Source organism: Rattus norvegicus, chromosome 2 (assembly GCF_036323735.1).
Source record: "Rattus norvegicus strain BN/NHsdMcwi chromosome 2, GRCr8, whole genome shotgun sequence".
In the NCBI taxonomy this organism is placed as follows: domain Eukaryota; kingdom Metazoa; phylum Chordata; class Mammalia; order Rodentia; family Muridae; genus Rattus; species Rattus norvegicus.
Genome location: NC_086020.1, coordinates 141,814,940 through 141,832,258, shown reverse-complemented (window position 1 = coordinate 141,832,258; position 17,319 = coordinate 141,814,940). Strand labels below are relative to the sequence as shown.

The window sequence follows — 17,319 nt, the reverse complement described above, 5'->3', positions numbered from 1 at the left end:
TCCTCTCTCACAAGAGTTTCATAGCAAGGACGCCTTTGTCCTTGTGTCTCAGTGGACCTCGTGATGAGCCATGACACTTCCCAGGCCCAAGAAACTGAGGAGCAAGGTAGAGCTGGCACCCAGAATGTACTAAAAAAACCCATGTACTTGCTTAAAGGACACTCCAGGATGAAGGTTAAAATAGGTGACTTTGCTGACTCCATATATATATATATATATTTAAAATTCTACTGCCCTTCTTCTCTAGTTTCTGTTTCATTAGAAATCACCGTTTCGATTCCAAGTGGGCCAGGTGGAAGGTCATTGTATAAGCAATGCAGAAAATCAGGACTAATGAGAGCACAGGAAATGTTTTCTGCAGACATCCAAAGGGTTTACAGAACTATTATTACTTTTAGGCCCCTCGGGGAGAGACTTTCCGTGGTGGCCAGATATAATCTGATTGCCAAATCCAAAATGTCTTGTTAAATTTATATCCCTTGAAATCCTTAATTCATTTATTTTGGTGGCATGGTCTTTTTTTGCGTGCTGACCTTAACAGGGCTAAGTAAGCACTGGCTACCAAAGCTCACTGTTAAAACTTATTATTTGGAAGCAAAGCAAGCCGTTTCTGACCCAGTCTCCATAAAGATAGTTGCAACTCGACGATGACTCTTTTTTACACCAAACATCAAAAGGGTTTCTCTAAAACCAGTGTGCATTTTGCGTCCATGAGGAAGGCATAGAGGGATATTGTGCCTTATTTTAGATCTAGATGTCACATTTGCCTTTTAAGAAGTTTTATGTGTTCTGAGAATCCTAGAGAAAAGTTGAAATGAAGCAGAAACCCAGATGTACAGAGGTTCAGAGCTGAGGAAGGGACTGGTCAGACGCAGGGCTTGTGTGAAACAGCGCACAAGGCCGCTGAGGGGACAGACACTTGTGCTGAGGGGTGCCACTGTTTCATGCAGAGGATAAAGCTGGAGGTGTCCTGCTTTTGTGCTTTTACCCTGGAAGGGTTGGGATGTTGTTGGTGTGTGCTTTGGAATCAGAATATAAGGACTCTTGTTTCCAGCAGTGTCTAGAGTCTCTCATAGATACAGACCTGTTCACAGGGAAGGTTATTTTGTGGCACACATCCATGGTCTGCCATAACTGACCCATCTGAGGGACTGAGCTCTCCAAGTTATCGCATCAAGTGCTCTCCATACTTCTCCACAGAGGCATCTGGCCTGACCCTGCTCACTGTCTAAAGCTGTTTGGTTGGGTTAGACAAAGTTCTTGGAGGGCAGGTCGGAGAGACAGTGAAAACGAATTTAGGTATCTAAAAGGACTCCTGGAGAAACTTGAAGCAATCCCACTAAAATCAGGGACTAGACAAGGCTGCCCACTCTCTCCCTACTTATTCAATATAGTTCTTGAAGTTCTAGCCAGAGCAATCAGACAACAAAAGGAGATCAAGGGGATACAGATCGGAAAAGAAGAGGTCAAAATATCACTATTTGCAGACGACATGATAGTATATTTAAGTGATCCCAAAAGTTCCACCAGAGAACTACTAAAGCTGACAAACAACTTCAGCAAAGTGGCTGGGTATAAAATTAACTCAAATAAATCAGTTGCCTTCCTCTATACAAAAGAGAAACAAGCCGAGAAAGAAATTAAGGAAACGACACCCTTCATAATAGACCCAAATAATATAAAGTACCTCGGTGTGACTTTAACCAAGCAAGTAAAAGATCTGTACAATAAGAACTTCAAAACACTGAGGAAAGAAATTGAAGAAGACCTCAGAAGATGGAAAGATCTCCCATGCTCATGGATTGGCAGGATTAATATAGTAAAAATGGCCATTTTACCAAAAGCAATCTACAGATTCAATGCAATCCCCATCAAAATACCAATCCAATTCTTCAAAGAGTTAGACAGAACAATTTGCAAATTCATCTGGAATAACAAAAAACCCAGGATAGCTAAAGCTATCCTCAACAATAAAAGGACTTCAGGGGGAATCACTATCCCTGAACTCAAGCAGTATTACAGAGCAATAGTGATAAAAACTGCATGGTATTGGTACAGAGACAGACAGATAGACCAATGGAATAGAATTGAAGACCCAGAAATGAACCCACACACCTATGGTCACTTGATTTTTGACAAAGGAGCCAAAACCATCCAATGGAAAAAAGATAGCATTTTCAGCAAATGGTGCTGGTTCAACTGGAGGGCAACATGTAGAAGAATGCAGATCGATCCATGCTTATCACCCTGTACAAAGCTTAAGTCCAAGTGGATCAAGGACCTCCACATCAAAGCAGACACACTCAAACTAATAGAAGAAAAACTAGGGAAGCATCTGGAACACATGGGCACTGGAAAAAATTTCCTGAACAAAACACCAATGGCTTATGCTCTAAGATCAAGAATCGACAAATGGGATCTCATAAAACTGCAAAGCTTCTGTAAGGCAAAGGACACTGTGGTTAGGACAAAACGGCAACCAACAGATTGGGAAAAGATCTTTACCAATCCTATAACAGATAGAGGCCTTATATCCAAAATATACAAAGAACTCAAGAAGTTAGACTGCAGGGAAACAAATAACCCTATTAAAAAATGGGGTTCAGAGCTAAACAAAGAATTCACAGCTGAGGAATGCCGAATGGCTGAGAAACACCTAAAGAAATGTTCAACATCTTTAGTCATAAGGGAAATGCAAATCAAAACAACCCTGAGATTTCACCTCACACCAGTGAGAATGGCTAAGATCAAAAACTCAGGTGACAGCAGATGCTGGCGAGGATGTGGAGAAAGAGGAACACTCCTCCATTGTTGGTGGGATTGCAGACTGGTAAAACCATTCTGGAAATCAGTCTGGAGGTTCCTCAGAAAATTGGACATTGAACTGCCTGAGGATCCAGCCATACCTCTCTTGGGCATATACCCAAAAGATGCCTCAACATATAAAAGAGACACGTGCTCCACTATGTTCATCGCAGCCTTATTTATAATAGCCAGAAACTGGAAAGAACCCAGATGCCCTTCAACAGAGGAATGGATACAGAAAATGTGGTACATCTACACAATGGAATATTACTCAGCTATCAAAAACAACGAGTTTATGAAATTCGTAGGCAAATGGTTGGAACTGGAAAATATCATCCTGAGTGAGCTAACCCACTCACAGAAAGACATACATGGTATGCACTCATTGATAAGTGGCTATTAGCCCAAATGCTTGAATTACCCTAGATCCCTAGAACAAACGAAACTCAAGACGGATGATCAAAATGTGAATGCTTCACTCCTTCTTTAAATGAGGAAAAAGAATACCCTTGGCAGGGAAGGGAGAGGCAAAGATTAAAACAGAGACTGAAGGAACACCCATTCAGAGCCTGCCCCACATGTGGCCCATACATATACAGCCACCCAATTGGACAAGATGGATGAAGCAAAGAAGTGCAGACCGACAGGAGCTGGATGTAGATCGCTCCTGAGAGACACAGCCAGAATACAGCAAATACAGAGGCGAATGCCAGCAGCAAACCACTGAACTGAGAATAGGTCCCCCGTTGAAGGAATCAGAGAAAGAACTGGAAGAGCTTGAAGGTGCTCGAGACCCCAAAAGTACAACAATGTCAAGCAACCAGAGCTTCCAGGGACTAAGCCACTACCTAAAGACTATACATGGACTGACCCTGGACTCTGTCCCCATAGGTAGCAATGAATATCCTAGTAAGAGCACCAGTGGAAGGGGAAGCCCTGGGTCCTGCTAAGACTGAACCCCCAGTGAACTAGACTATGCGGGGAGGGTGGCAATGGGGGGAGGTTTGGGAGGGGAACACCCATAAGGAAGGGGAGGGGGGAGGGTGATGTTTGTCCGGAAACCGGGAAAGGGAATAACACTTGAAATGTATATAAGAAATACTCAAGTTAATAAAAAAAATAAATAAAATAAAATTATAGAAAAAAAATAAAAAAAAATAAATAAAAGGACTCCTGTCACCTAAAACCTCTTTTCTTTAGAAGTCAATGCTTTGAATTTTACCATTGAATCTCTGTGGTCACCTAGCTCAGTTTTTCTAGGTCTCACGTGTAATTTGGTAAGTTGTGGACCATGGGTGTTAAAGATCATTCTAAATCAATTATCGCCATCAAGACATCCTGTAGTTGGCATGTAGCCCTTCCTGAGAGAAGGTGTGACCACTGAGTTGAACCAGCTAGTCTGAATAGGGTACTACTGACTTGGGGTAACATTACCACAAGGTCAGTGCCCATATGGCCCTCCTCTGCTGTATTCCCTGCATTTTCCATTATTACAAGACAAGGGCAGACATAGTGTGGTATACTGGACTCTCCAGACTTTGAGCTTGAAGTGCGAGATGCTTGGCTACAAGTTTTGTCTCAACTCCAAGTGAGAAAATCCTATCCCACGGACTCAGTCTTCTCATCTGTGAATTGGGTCAAATAACAATAACACTGACTATCTCGAAGGCTTGTTACCAGGCTGTCGCAACCTTCCTGCTTTGTAGAAAGAGATAAGTTTGGCTTAGCATCCTGATGCAAACACAAAGTTTAGTGGGGTTCAGGATTTGTGAATGGCAATATTTGTGAGTGGGAGCTGCCCTGCCCCACTGTCTTGGGGAGAGGAGATGAGTACCTTCACATCTGCACAACATTTTGGAGACTCTGCTACATGAAAGGGCCTAAAAGAACCCTTGGCTCGCATCCCTTCATGCTTCTACTCACTAACATTCTCCTGTCGTATAAAGACAGCCTTACCATGGTGTGTGGACAATTACATCCAGACATGGCACTGGACTGTTGGCCCATGACCATTAACCGATCCAGCATTAGTGAGATCTCAAGCATGTACGAGCATGCACGCTGCCTCACCTGTTGAGTGTATTTCCCATCAAGCCTTGTTCTCTGTAACTGTTTTAGAAGGAATTGGCATGTTGCCTAGGTGACACATCAGAGAAGGCAATGGGAAAGCTTTGCTGCCTTCAACCTAGAGCTGCATCTGGCAGTAGGGAGGTTGACAGATCTGGGTTTGTGAACTAATGTGTCTGTTAATGTCATGCTTGTTTCTACGAACAAATTTGTATCTGTTTTCAGTGCTAGAGCTAAGAGCCATTCAGCCTAATTATGTAGCATCCCTCTCCATCACTGGGGACACATGGTAACTGGGTTAAAAAGTCACCAAGTGGTGGTGATGGGCACGATGGATTAATACATATAGGGTGCTTAAACCGTGCTACAGAGCCTTGAACTTGTGCCGTTTATGAATACTAACCATTATTACTTACCAGAGTGGTCTTACTAGTCATTAGTAGAGAGGTACAAGACAGTTCCATTGCTAATGAAGTATCACTAGACCCTTAAATGGCGGCTAGACACACTATTCAAGAGCCTGGGAATGCAGAGCTTCAAAGCCATCACTCTGAAATGTCACTTTCAGAGGGCCTCCAGGTGCAGTGAGCACACTGGGGATTGAGTGTGAGCTCTCACACGTGAGCAGAGAACCTTGGTTACTGGAATTCTGGTATCGAGACACACTGAGACGATCTGCACCCCGTTATTGGCAGTTATCCAGCCCCAATCTCAACACACAAATCCGCTTTGAGGCAGAAGGATCAGGACCACAGCCGTGTCTACCTCCCAGTTGGAAGTCAGCTCTTCAGGAAGCAGGTAACATGGACAAATCAGAAGCCTTTATGGGAACGCATGGGTGAATTTGTGACTGGCCTGGCACACTTAGAGAGGGCACCAAGCCAAACACAACACTTCAGGGAAGAGGCAGTCCCATCAGGAAATCCGCAGGTAAAATTTTAAATGAATGCTGGCAGTGAATATAGAGAAAGAAGTTCACTTACGTTAACCCAGGGGTGCTCAAGGACTTGCACGGCTGAAAATCTCTGGTCCACGTTAACCAACAGCATCATGTTGATGAGCTCCTGTGAGGGGAACATTAGACTCCGTTTGTCCAACCTCGGAGGGGGAGGCTTGAAGTTTGCTCATTCAGGCTCGCAATCTCAGTTTGTGAAAGCATTTGGGAAAGTTCCCAACCTAAATCACATCACCCTGTTTACCCATGACCACCTGGGTCACACCTTCGAATTTGGGACACAAATATACCTCTTGTTTACGTTGATATTTACTTGGTGTATTTTTGTGCGGGTTAGAAAAATTACTTGATATATTTATATTGATAAATATTTAAGTAAATTTCATGAAATACTTTCAGATGCAAAGAAATTGCTCATGTTAAATAGTAAGCAATCCAGCCTTTCACTAGGATGCTTTAGCTTAAAGCCAGATTCCTTAGTTGCTTAGAAGTCACATTAAAAACAAACAACACATTTGGAGCTGGAGAGGTGGCTCAGTGGTTAAGAGCACTGGCTGTGCATCCAGAGGACCTGGGTTCAGTTCCCATCACCCACATGAAGGCTCACAACCACCTGTAACTCCAGTTCCAAGGGCTCCAGCGCCCTCTTCCGACCTCTACAGGCACTGCACACATGAGTCGTTTACGCACTATGAAATAAAAACAAATAAAACTTTTCAAAAGATACTTTAAAGTTCTGTTTTGACAGACTGAAGGGAAAATGGATCCTCACCCAAATTTCCAGGCAGCATATTCAGGATTAAAGAAAAGGTAGGTAAGATCACCAAGGGAAGGGGAAGCCCTTGGTCCTGCCAAGACTGAACCCCCAGTGAACGGGATTGTTGGGGGGAGGGCGGTAACGGGGGAGGATGGGGAGGGGAACACCCATATAGAAGGGGAGGGGGAGGGGTTAGGGGACGTTGGCCTGGAAACTGGGAAAGGGAATAACAATCGAAATGTAAATAAGAAATACTCGTTAATAAAGATGAAAAATAATAAAAAAAAAAAGAAAAGGTATGGAGGAGAAATTTCCAAAGCTAGTTGGTAAAGTAGGAAAAACATTTTCTGGAGATATGGGTTTGAGTGGAGCAATGACTTTGCCGTGCATTTGTCCACTTTGGATTACAAATGGGGATACATGGTATCTGGTTCCCTATGTTCCACATGGGATGCCTGTTGATGTAGGTCTGCCTTCACTTTCTTTAGTCATTTCCTAACCTGTAGAATGTGTGTGTGTGTGTGTGTGTGTGTGTGTGTGTGTGTGTGTGTGTGTGTGTGAGAGAGAGAGAGAGAGAGAGAGAGAGAGAGAGAGAGAGAGAGAGAGACTTTTTTTGGGATTTATGCAGTTGGTCAAGCTCTCAGGCTATAGAGTGCTGGCTGGAGGAACTGAGGTATTCCTGAAGGGCTATGTTGGGGTGTCGCTACATATCTGAATCTCTGCATCCAGAAGTCTAAGCTAGGAGTAGTCTAGACAGAGCCAGCTTGAGCTACATCGTGAGAGTATATTTATACATGAGAGCACCTTTGCTTGTCCTGCAGATCTGTCACTGTGGGGCCTGCCTTTTACACTTCTCTCAAGGACTGATATTTCCCTAAGTCCAAGGGTGGGCATGGTAGAACAAGATGAGAGGCCCATGTCCAGCAAGCATCATTTAATGTCCACAGAGCTCAGGGAGAAGAGTTTTAAATGAAACTTCAAGTAAAGAAAGAGAAAGAGAGAGACAGAGACAGAGACAGACACAGAGACACAGAGACACACAGAGAGAAAGGCATATGCACTGAATGACCAGATAATAATCAAGTTTTTAACATTGAATTTTCAAGCATTTTAAGTCAGCACTGTTGGGTTTGGATTTTTGTTTCAGTTTTTCAGTATTTGCAGGCACGTGACGGTATCTTGAGGATAGAACACAAATCAAAACACAAGACTGAGCTATTCCATATGCATCTTATGTAAATACCTGTCCATGGTATTTTTGGCATGCCTGCCTTCGACTCCAATCTGTCACAGGTGCAGAACTGTCTATTTGGGATGACATGTGTTGACACTCAAGTTTCAGATTTTGTTGCATTTGGATTCGGAAATTTTAAAATTAGGACTGTTCAATCTACCGACATCAGAAAGTGATGAAAATGTCCGCCCCACCACGGGTCTCTAATATCCCAGCTATAAATATCCATTTTTAGAATACCAGCTATAGGTATCCATTTTTAGATGCAGAGATACTGTTTAAAAATATGATATATGTGCGCAAAGTTACCACTTAGCTCAATTTTCACATGCAGGTCCAGGCCATTCCGTAGTCGTGCAGCACTCCCCACCATCCCTACAGAAGCCCCATCTGAAGCCTAGCCTTCCTATATGGATGGACGTGAATGATGGCATCTCCATGAAGTCCGTTTTGATCATCTCAACAAAGATTGAGGCTGGGCTCTCTTCCCTCAGATTAATCAGTCACTTAATTCACTTATTTTATTTATTTTGTTTGTTTTATGTATGTGAGTACACCGTATCTGTCTTCAGACACAGCAGAAGAGGGCATCAGATCTCATTACAGATGGTTGTGAGCCACATGTGGTTGCTGGGATTTGAACTTAGGACCTCTGGAAGAGCAGTCAGTGCTCTTAACCGCCGAGTCATCTCTCCAGCCACTTAATTCGCTTATTTATACAAGGCTCATTTACCTAATGCGTTGGACCACTGAATGTGTACTGATGTGCACAGGACATCCCATGATGTAGTAATTGATGATATGGCAACTAAATGGGCAAAAGTCAGGGACTGGAGAGGTGGCTCAGGAGTTAAAAACACTGGCTGCTCTTACAGAGGACCTGGGTTCAGTTCCCAGCATCCACAAATCCAATTCCAGGCAAACACACACATGCATAAAATAGATTTGTAAAAATGGACAAAACTTCTAGCCTTCAGAGAATTGTCATTCCAGTGGGAGAGTTTGGAAATTAATTGCATAAATGAGATTTGATTTCCTACCTACATATGTTTATTTAGGTAGAGGATATAGGTGAACAGTTATATGATAATGAAGGAGAGACATGAGGGCTCATCTTCTGGTTTTTCATTCGTTTGTTTTGTTTTTTTGTTTTTTGTTTTTTGTTTTTTTGAGACCAAGAACACCTGTGGTAGAAAAGTAGAGGAGGAGGACAAAGCCAGGGGGACAAGGTGAGGAGGATTAGGTGAGTCAGGTAAAAGTTAAGGGCAACAGTTGAAAACAGTGGCCAGTAGTGGCTTCACTGAGAGGGTGACATTAAATCAAAACCCACGCAGGGCAAACAATAATTCTGTGTAGAAATCCGAAATGCTGAGGAGTGGCAATAGGGTGATGGCTCCAGGACAAGCAGTTTTTGGAATGATTGAGCCCTGAGGCCTGTAAAATCTTGGGACACCCAGTAATTCTACTTACATGTGCCCTGACGTCACACTTGTGTCTAGTCTCTTTGTATACGCTGATTTAATGAGAGTCAACACTTTCATTACAGCACCTGGATCCAAGGAACAGGGACACAACAGACCCCTACCTTAGCAGAATCTGACACATTGTCCCAATACGGAGATGGAAAGTCCACTTGGCCCATCAAGATCTGGTCAAAAAGCACCTCCTGGTCATCCCCACTTCTGTGCAGACAAACAACAAGAGAAGCGTAGCTGAATGCCTGTTCATCACACCTCCTGCCATTTTGTGCATCAGAGCCATCTTGTACCCTTAAAGGTGCATAGTGTACTTTTTAAAAGCCTCTGAAAATGAGACCATTTTGGCAAATTAACAAAGAATAAGGTTGAAGACTATGTGAGGAAGATTTATGGAAAGCATGCAAATTAGCCCACATTATGGAAAATAAGAATGGTAATCCCAAGCGGGGCTCTTGAGGTCTCTGATGCTGCAGGCTGTGTTGTGTGAGAAGGGCAGATAGATCACTCAGAGAATAGGGACACGATTTGTTGTGCTGAATAAAAGATTGCTGCCCGTACCCACGGAATGGAGGGAAACCACACAACAGGATATAAGTGATCACGCCAGCTGCCCAGATGTCCACCTTGAGGCCATATCTGAAAAAAAAGAAGTGATGTTATAGTTAGCAAAGTCAGCCAGGACAAATTATGCAGCTAAAATGCACGACTCTTCTACTGCAAGTCCAATGAGACCAAACAAACCTTTATAAAATCTGACAACTAAACTCAGACTACCAGAGAGTGCTGTCCTCATAGCAGGACATGCTATACAAGCTGCCAAAGGAGGTTGGCGACCAACAGCTCTACCCGGCTGCGATGCCCATGAACCACAGCCATGATCAGCTTGTCCGGTGCAGCGGTGGCACTCCTACCTTACTGGTGACCAGCAGCTCTTTAATTGGATTTAAGTCCTGATCAACAGGATAGAAATCATGCCAGCTACCTAGGGCTAGTGAAGTCATGGAGAGAACCCATTACTGCCACTTAACTAAGTCAGAACAATTCCTAACTGCATTCTAATTACTTGTCCTTGTGTCTACCTTTCATTGAAGACATTTCTCCTTGCAACAGAGACAGAGACTGGTGCAGAAAATCACAACGTGAACGGAACAGCAGGTCATGGGATGACCAGATCTAATGGATTCTTAGACAAATCATGCACCCAAAGCTCAGGTAACATCGTGAAAGAAGAAAAATTGTAAGAGCCAGAGGTCCAGGAAATCTGCTATGTGAGTCTCCTAGATTTTGACCAGGAGGCTTCACCCATGATCCCTCGACAATAGGGTCACCTGAACGAGACCTGGATAATGGGAAACAGACGTTTCTTATGGGAGACAAATTGTATGTTGGTTCTAGCTGTAGACAAAGAACTATAGGTAACTGAGAATACCGAAATCTGAGAGGAGAATTAGTCTTCCCGAGGGATGGGTACCTTTTGGTGTGTGTGTGTGTGTGTGTGTGTGTGTGTGTGTGTGTGTGTGTGAGAGAGAGAGAGAGAGAGAGAGAGAGAGAGAGAGAGAGAGAGAGAGATAATAACAACAAAATAGAGCCATTGATTACAGAGGGGATGGAAGAATGAGAGGGGCTGGAAGGAAGAAGGGGAAGGGGGAACATAATATATTTTAACTTTTTAAAAGTTATGTAAATTGCTTCTTCACCTTTTGGCTAAGATCACACGTAAAAGTTAAGTAAAAATGACATCACCTAAAAAGTATATCTGCAAAAGGGAAACAAAGCAACATAGCACTGAAAGGTTGGGGCTCAGCGGTTGAAAGCTATGGTTGCTTTGCAGAGGTTTCCAGGTTCGGTTCCCAGTAGCTACACAACAGCCCTTCCCATCTGAGGCAGAGACTGACATTCATTTCACTCTGCACAAACACCAGCAAAAATCCAGTAGCCGGTCCTCAGAGGCTCAGGATGTTTGTTTCCCCTAGAGGAGTAATAGTGCTCACTCTCTCTAAGATGACTAAAATAGGGTCAGGACATAGAGCTAGCTGAGAAAAATGACCAAGGCGACTTTATTACAGGATACTGCAGTGTCCTACTGCATTAACTGGTTTAACTACTACTGCTGCATGTTTGTCCACTTATCTGGACATTTATTAGAAATTTTATGGTTAATAGCTGTTTTACCTTTAACAAAGACCAAACGTGAGCTTTAAACAAAATGACAGTCATTGGCATTGAAAGACAGAGGAAATTGGCTGAACAGGTAAGAGTAAAGGAGGGAGGAGGGAAAGAGAGGGGGCAGATTCTGCTCAAGTGGGACAGCTTTTTTTTTTTTTGGTTCTTTTTTTTTTTTCAGAGCTGGGGACCGAACCCAGGGCCTTGCGCTTCCTAGGCAAGCGCTCTACCACTGAGCTAAATCCCCAACCCTGTGGGACAGCTTTTTAATGATTCATATTCTTTTGTGAGTCCTAAAGTCCAGGGGAGCACTCACCCAGTCTCTGCAATGATTTCTGGAGCCACATAAGTTGGGGTGCCACAGACTGTGTACAGGGGGCCATCGACAATTGTGGCCAGGCCAAAGTCACCCAACTTGAGTGACTTACTGCCATCCTGGTGCTCATACACCTGAAAGAAAAGTTAGAAGGCTTAAGTGTCATAAAGCCAAGAGTGCTACAGTTTACATTTAATGTAAATGAAGCAACGAAAGTCCAGGCAATTGTGCAAGGGCAGCGTCCAGGAGCACATCCTGGGTTCATTGCAACATTAGAAGCAATGAAGGAATGGCAAGTGGAAATGTGCTGATCAAACAATGAGGGTGTTCATACAATAGGATGTAGATGCTCACAAAAATGGCAATGTCGGGGCTGGGGAGATGACTCGGTGGGCAAAGGTGCTTGCCACCAAACCTGATGACATAAGTTTCATCCCAGGACCTGTATGGCACACACACACACAGACACACAGACACACAGACACACAGACACACACACACACACACACTTCCACCTGCAAACATACACTCACACACACAAACACACACTTTCACACACAAATATGCACACTCACTCACACACACACATACTTCCACACGCAAACATACACTCATACACACAAACACACACTTTCACACACACAAATACACACACTCACTCACACACACACTCACACACACACACACAGTAAGTAAATGTAGAACAAATCGAAATGGGAATGTAGAGTCATATTTATTGGATTATACTTGGGAAGTGAAGGGCTTCAGGGTGGTTTGTAGAACATGTCCATTAAAAATACACATAAGACCAGAGCTTCCAGGGACTAAGCCACTACCTAAAGACTATACATGGACTGACCCTGGACTCTGACCTCATAGGTAGCAATGAATATCCTAGTAAGAGCACCAGTGGAAGGGGAAGCCCTTGGTCCTGCTAAGACTGAACCCCCAGTGAACTAGACTGTTGGGGGGAGGGGGACAATGGGGTGAGGGTGGGGAGGGGAACACCGATAAGAAAGGGGAGGGGGGAGGGGGATGTTTGCCCGGAAACTGGGAAAGGGAATAACACTCGAAATGTATATAAGAAATACTCAAGTTAATAATAAAAAATAAAATAAAATAAAATAAAAGTGACCAGAAGAAAAAAAAAGAAAAATAAACCTATGTTCTTTGGGAAAAAAAAAATACACATAAGGACCAAACTCTGAAATAGCACAGTGCTGACATTTCTCCCTTTGCTTATCTGCATTTGATATTTTCCACAAAAAGCAGCTCAGAAAGCCTCTAGCTTCAAATCTACCAGTCATGAAAATAGTTACTTCATTTCCACATGAGAGACTATTTAATCACGCCACCCTTCAGTAGTAGAACAAAACATTCACATGGATATTAAAATTCTTATTTTTAGTGCCCCAGACTTCCAACAAGATCTATTTATATTTCTATTAATAATTGAAAAGCATGTTAATATTTCATGTCACCTGTGGCAATTCAGAAAGATTTATTGGGTGTGGAATTAGCACTCGGTCAGCTTTCTTTATTGAGGCAGTGGGTCTCCAGTCTTCTACCCAACAAGGCAAACAAGCAGTCTTATGACTCTCAGGCAAATACGGAAGCTCCATTAATGCTAGCCTGAGACCAACCTGAAAGCCTATGCTTTTAAAAGCAGCCCGAACAACTTCATTGATTTCAAAGGACAAAAGGGCATGCAGAATTCTGCAGGTGCCCTATCCTGAAATCCATAAGATGAAGACGGTCACAATACAACCCTGTTTCCAGATTGCAAGAGATCCTCCAAAGAAATGGTTAAGTTTTCCACATTCATCAAAATAATTTCCCCAGCAAGTCGAGGTTTGCATGTCCCCTGTTATGAGCTTATGATCTCTGCTACTTGCTGAAGCTGGATGGGCCCCTTGCACAGCAAGACGCATCTCCAAGTATCAGGAGCACCGCTACTGTGCGTGTTGCATCATTCTGCTTTTGCATACCACCGAAGCATTCGGGCAGATGCTTGGCCAGCTTGGCTGCAGCATCTGCAATGACCAATTGGAGATGACTGTTTTGGCAAAGGCAGATCTACTTCTCTGTAGAGACTGGTTTTTTCTGCATGGAAATGATTTGTCTCCATCTGTGCGCACTCATAATGTGGACTCATTGTCTCTAGGGTTCTGGATCCTCATCAAGTTTGGGTTGCCCTTGGGTAGGTATCCAAAGTCTTAGACTTGCGGTTGGACTGCTAGGGCAAAAGCAGCCACGTGTCCAGTTGTCCTCTGGGGTGGAGGACTCTCTTGTCTACTTAACGGAGCAACTGTGCAAGTTTTAGTATTTTTGAGGCACCAGCGCTGTGAAAGGCTATACTGTCCTCAGCCTAAATGTTCTCTAGTCAGCTTAAACTTTATCGTGCCTGCCATTCTGTTCATGCAAACAATAAGCAAATGTTTTTCATGAAAGGAAATCTGAGATGGGAATGTGGAGATTGGCTGTCTAGTTCATTTCCCATGTAGACCAGAGCTGTTTACCTCCTGAATTCCATTTTGGTATCAATAACTTTTCTAAATTGCAAAACGCCCTCTTGCTTTGATGTTCTGTGGGGTCTGAGCATTCAGGACGTGTACTTTGTGAGGCAGAGCAGAGTTTGATATATTCAGCCCCATTTATACAGGAAGCTTCCCACCCCTAAACACAGTATCTGTATCACTGAACGTTATTCAAAAGTTTGACAAAACCAGATGTTGGAGGACCCAGTCACCAGAGGCCTGTTGTGGTTCTAAATATGACCCTGTAACTTCCTCACGGGAAGGGAGTTACTAATGATTGCCATTTTAATAGGAATTCTGTCTAACCACATATAAATTATATTTAATATGGATGAACGATATAGTCCAAGGCAAGGAAAATGTAAGGACCAGGGTTCAACCCTCAGCATGGCAAAAGGCCAACAGGCAAAAGAAAAAGAAACTACAAAACGCTGCATAAAATAATTGAGTTATCCTTTAAAATATCAATACTTCCCTAAATGGCATTTAAAGATATTGAAACTATAACTGTGCATTCCTTTCTTACTTCTTCAGTCACATACATGTGCAACACCCTCCCCAACATTTTCAATATTTGGAAATTGTGTGATAGAATTTTCATGAGTGTAAAGAAACTCAAGTTATGTGAAGGCGGTTACATACAAAGAGCTTAGAGACAAAGGCCACGCCCATGTAACCGAAAACCTTTCAAGACACGAGCCTTCTGCAAATGCTTCAACAAAACGTTTTTGCAGGTGAGTGAATATATGCCTGGGTCTCTAGTTTGGAATTCTGTTTAACTTATTGCTGGGCAGGGCAGGAAACAAGGCTGCTTCAGGGCTTTTCCCTGTCAACACTGTGGTTGAAGGAGGAGGATATGCCAGTTTGTTCTCTTCCATGGGAGCTCTCCTTTCTTACACGGCGTACGGTGCCCTCTAACAAATGGGGCTCATCAGGGGTGTGGGTGTTAACCATAGGACACTCATCCTTACCTCTCACTGCAGATACTGTGGGCAGGCCCGTGAGCTAGTGAGGCAACTCACGCATATAAATAATATTTGCTTTTTGTTTGTTTGTGGTGCATGTGTGCTTATGTGCACCACACACATTCCCAAAACTATCTTTGCACAATATTTCCAGGGCAGCTTTAAAGTCACGTGGAACCAAGATTTTAATTAAAAGTTAGAAAGCATGAAAGTTGCTCACAAATTCTCATTTAAGATGCAAGTCCCAGGGTTGGAGAAATGGCTCAGTCATTAAAACCACTTTCTGTTTTCCCAGAGGACCCAAGTTCAGTCCCTAGCACACATATCTTGTGGTTAAAACTTGTAACTCCAGCTCCCAGAGATGTGACACCCTCTTCTGGCCCCCATGGCTCGTCTGAACACACATGCTTAGAAATAAAATTTTAAAGTTGCTCATGAGCGTCACAAAATAAAATACAAATTTATTTAACAACAACAACGACAGCTCTCAGCCTGGATTCTGAGGTTTTGTTTGGGCAGTATTTCAAATCTCCGCCATTTTCCCCAACTGGTATTAGGCTGTAAGTATAGGCCCCGACACCCAAACTCACTGAGCTGGGTTCTGGCTGAGGGAGAGCGTTTTGCCACTACTGTATGTTAAAGCCTCTATAAAACATGACCCACACGTTTAGTGGGAGCACATTAATTGTCAGTCAAGGAGTTCGCAACATGAGGTATAATTTAATGTTCATCCCAGGTCCCTTAAATACCATAGCTGTTCCCCCACATTTTAAACACCGAGGGGCTATTAAAAAGATGGGGATTAGTGCAAATTACCCAGCATGTAGTGCTCTCACTGTTTTAACTAAGCAATAAAACTGTGTAATTGTACAACACTAATTGAATGCAGCTACACATAATTGTGGGCTGCCATATGTATCCTATTACCATAAAGACTGTCAGTGTTTTTGTAAGCTAGCCTTGTGATCATTGCAGATGGCTACAGTCAGAGAAGTTGTTCTCTTGGGTTTATTATATGGCCATAAAGACATCTCACGACTTGACAGACTAAATGTGTCAAATGACAACGATTATGAGAAAGGTTTCAATTAGAAGTTGAGGACATGCCCTATTGGGGATCAATATACTGCAAGTTCAGCATATAGATTTGGAGGGTGCTGGTGTTTGTTTTTAAAAGTGGTTTGTGTGTGTGTGTGTATGTGTGTGTGTATATGTGTGTGTGTATGTGTGTGTATGCATGTGTGTGTATGTGTGTGTATGCATGTGTGTGTATGTGTGTATGTATGTGTGTGTATGTATGTATGTGTGTGTATGTGTGTATGTGTGTGTGTATGCATGTGTGTGTGTATGTGTGTGTGTGTCCTTTTGTGTAATCTGGAGTCTTGCGCTGCCTGTGCCTTGCTGAACAGGAGAGAGCTGTGCATGTGCTGGCTCCCCTTGGATGGGAAGCTGAGACCATTTGGAAAAGTTTTTTGAAAAAAAATTAATATATACTCATAAAACTGCAGCAGTGACCATAAAATATGAAAATTCTCAGATAACCTGAGCCTGGTCAAGTGGTTTCTGAGATTTTCTTACAGGGGGAGGAAAAGCTGACTAGTAAAACAGATGTGTCAGACTCCGCACAGTTCTCAGACTTACTGCAAACTCAAGGCTGGCCCTGCTGAAATAGTGGCCCAGGAACTGCTAGTCACCACGGAAATAGTTTTCACAGAGGGGCTCAGTAGGAGCTAACAATGATCTCGCCAAATAGACTTGACAAAGTGGCGTGAAATGGACAAAGCTGTGAGAAGGGGTCAGTTTACCTTTTATTATATATGGAGTCACTTTAAAAAGAGGATAATCCCCCAAAAAGCCATGGCAATTGGGGGGGGGGTAAAGCCCTCACAATGCTTCTTAAGAAATGGGTTGAATTTTAATCTTTAATCCTTAAGAAAGAAAGGAGAATAACACTTAAGTGGGGAATTATTTTGCAAAATGCAGTTTATAGCTGCAATCTTACTATGTTAAACTTCTTGGGGCTAATGCAAATTAAAAAAATA

General features: G+C 42.9%; 1 protein-coding gene across 13 annotated transcripts in view; it reads right to left on the bottom strand.

Annotated features, from left to right (window-relative positions):
• The window catches only part of Dclk1 (doublecortin-like kinase 1), a 293,874-nt gene that overhangs the window by 28,830 nt on the left and 247,725 nt on the right, over positions 1-17,319 (bottom strand). For all 13 annotated transcript variants that reach the window (XM_039103249.2, XM_039103254.2, XM_039103247.2 and 10 more), the window contains 4 exons: positions 11,776-11,909; positions 9,855-9,932; positions 9,404-9,500; positions 5,856-5,936 (listed from right to left, as the gene is read on the bottom strand). In XM_039103249.2, coding sequence (XP_038959177.1) covers positions 5,856-5,936; positions 9,404-9,500; positions 9,855-9,932; positions 11,776-11,909 — 390 coding nt within the window. The remainder of the gene's footprint in view (positions 1-5,855; positions 5,937-9,403; positions 9,501-9,854; positions 9,933-11,775; positions 11,910-17,319) is intronic.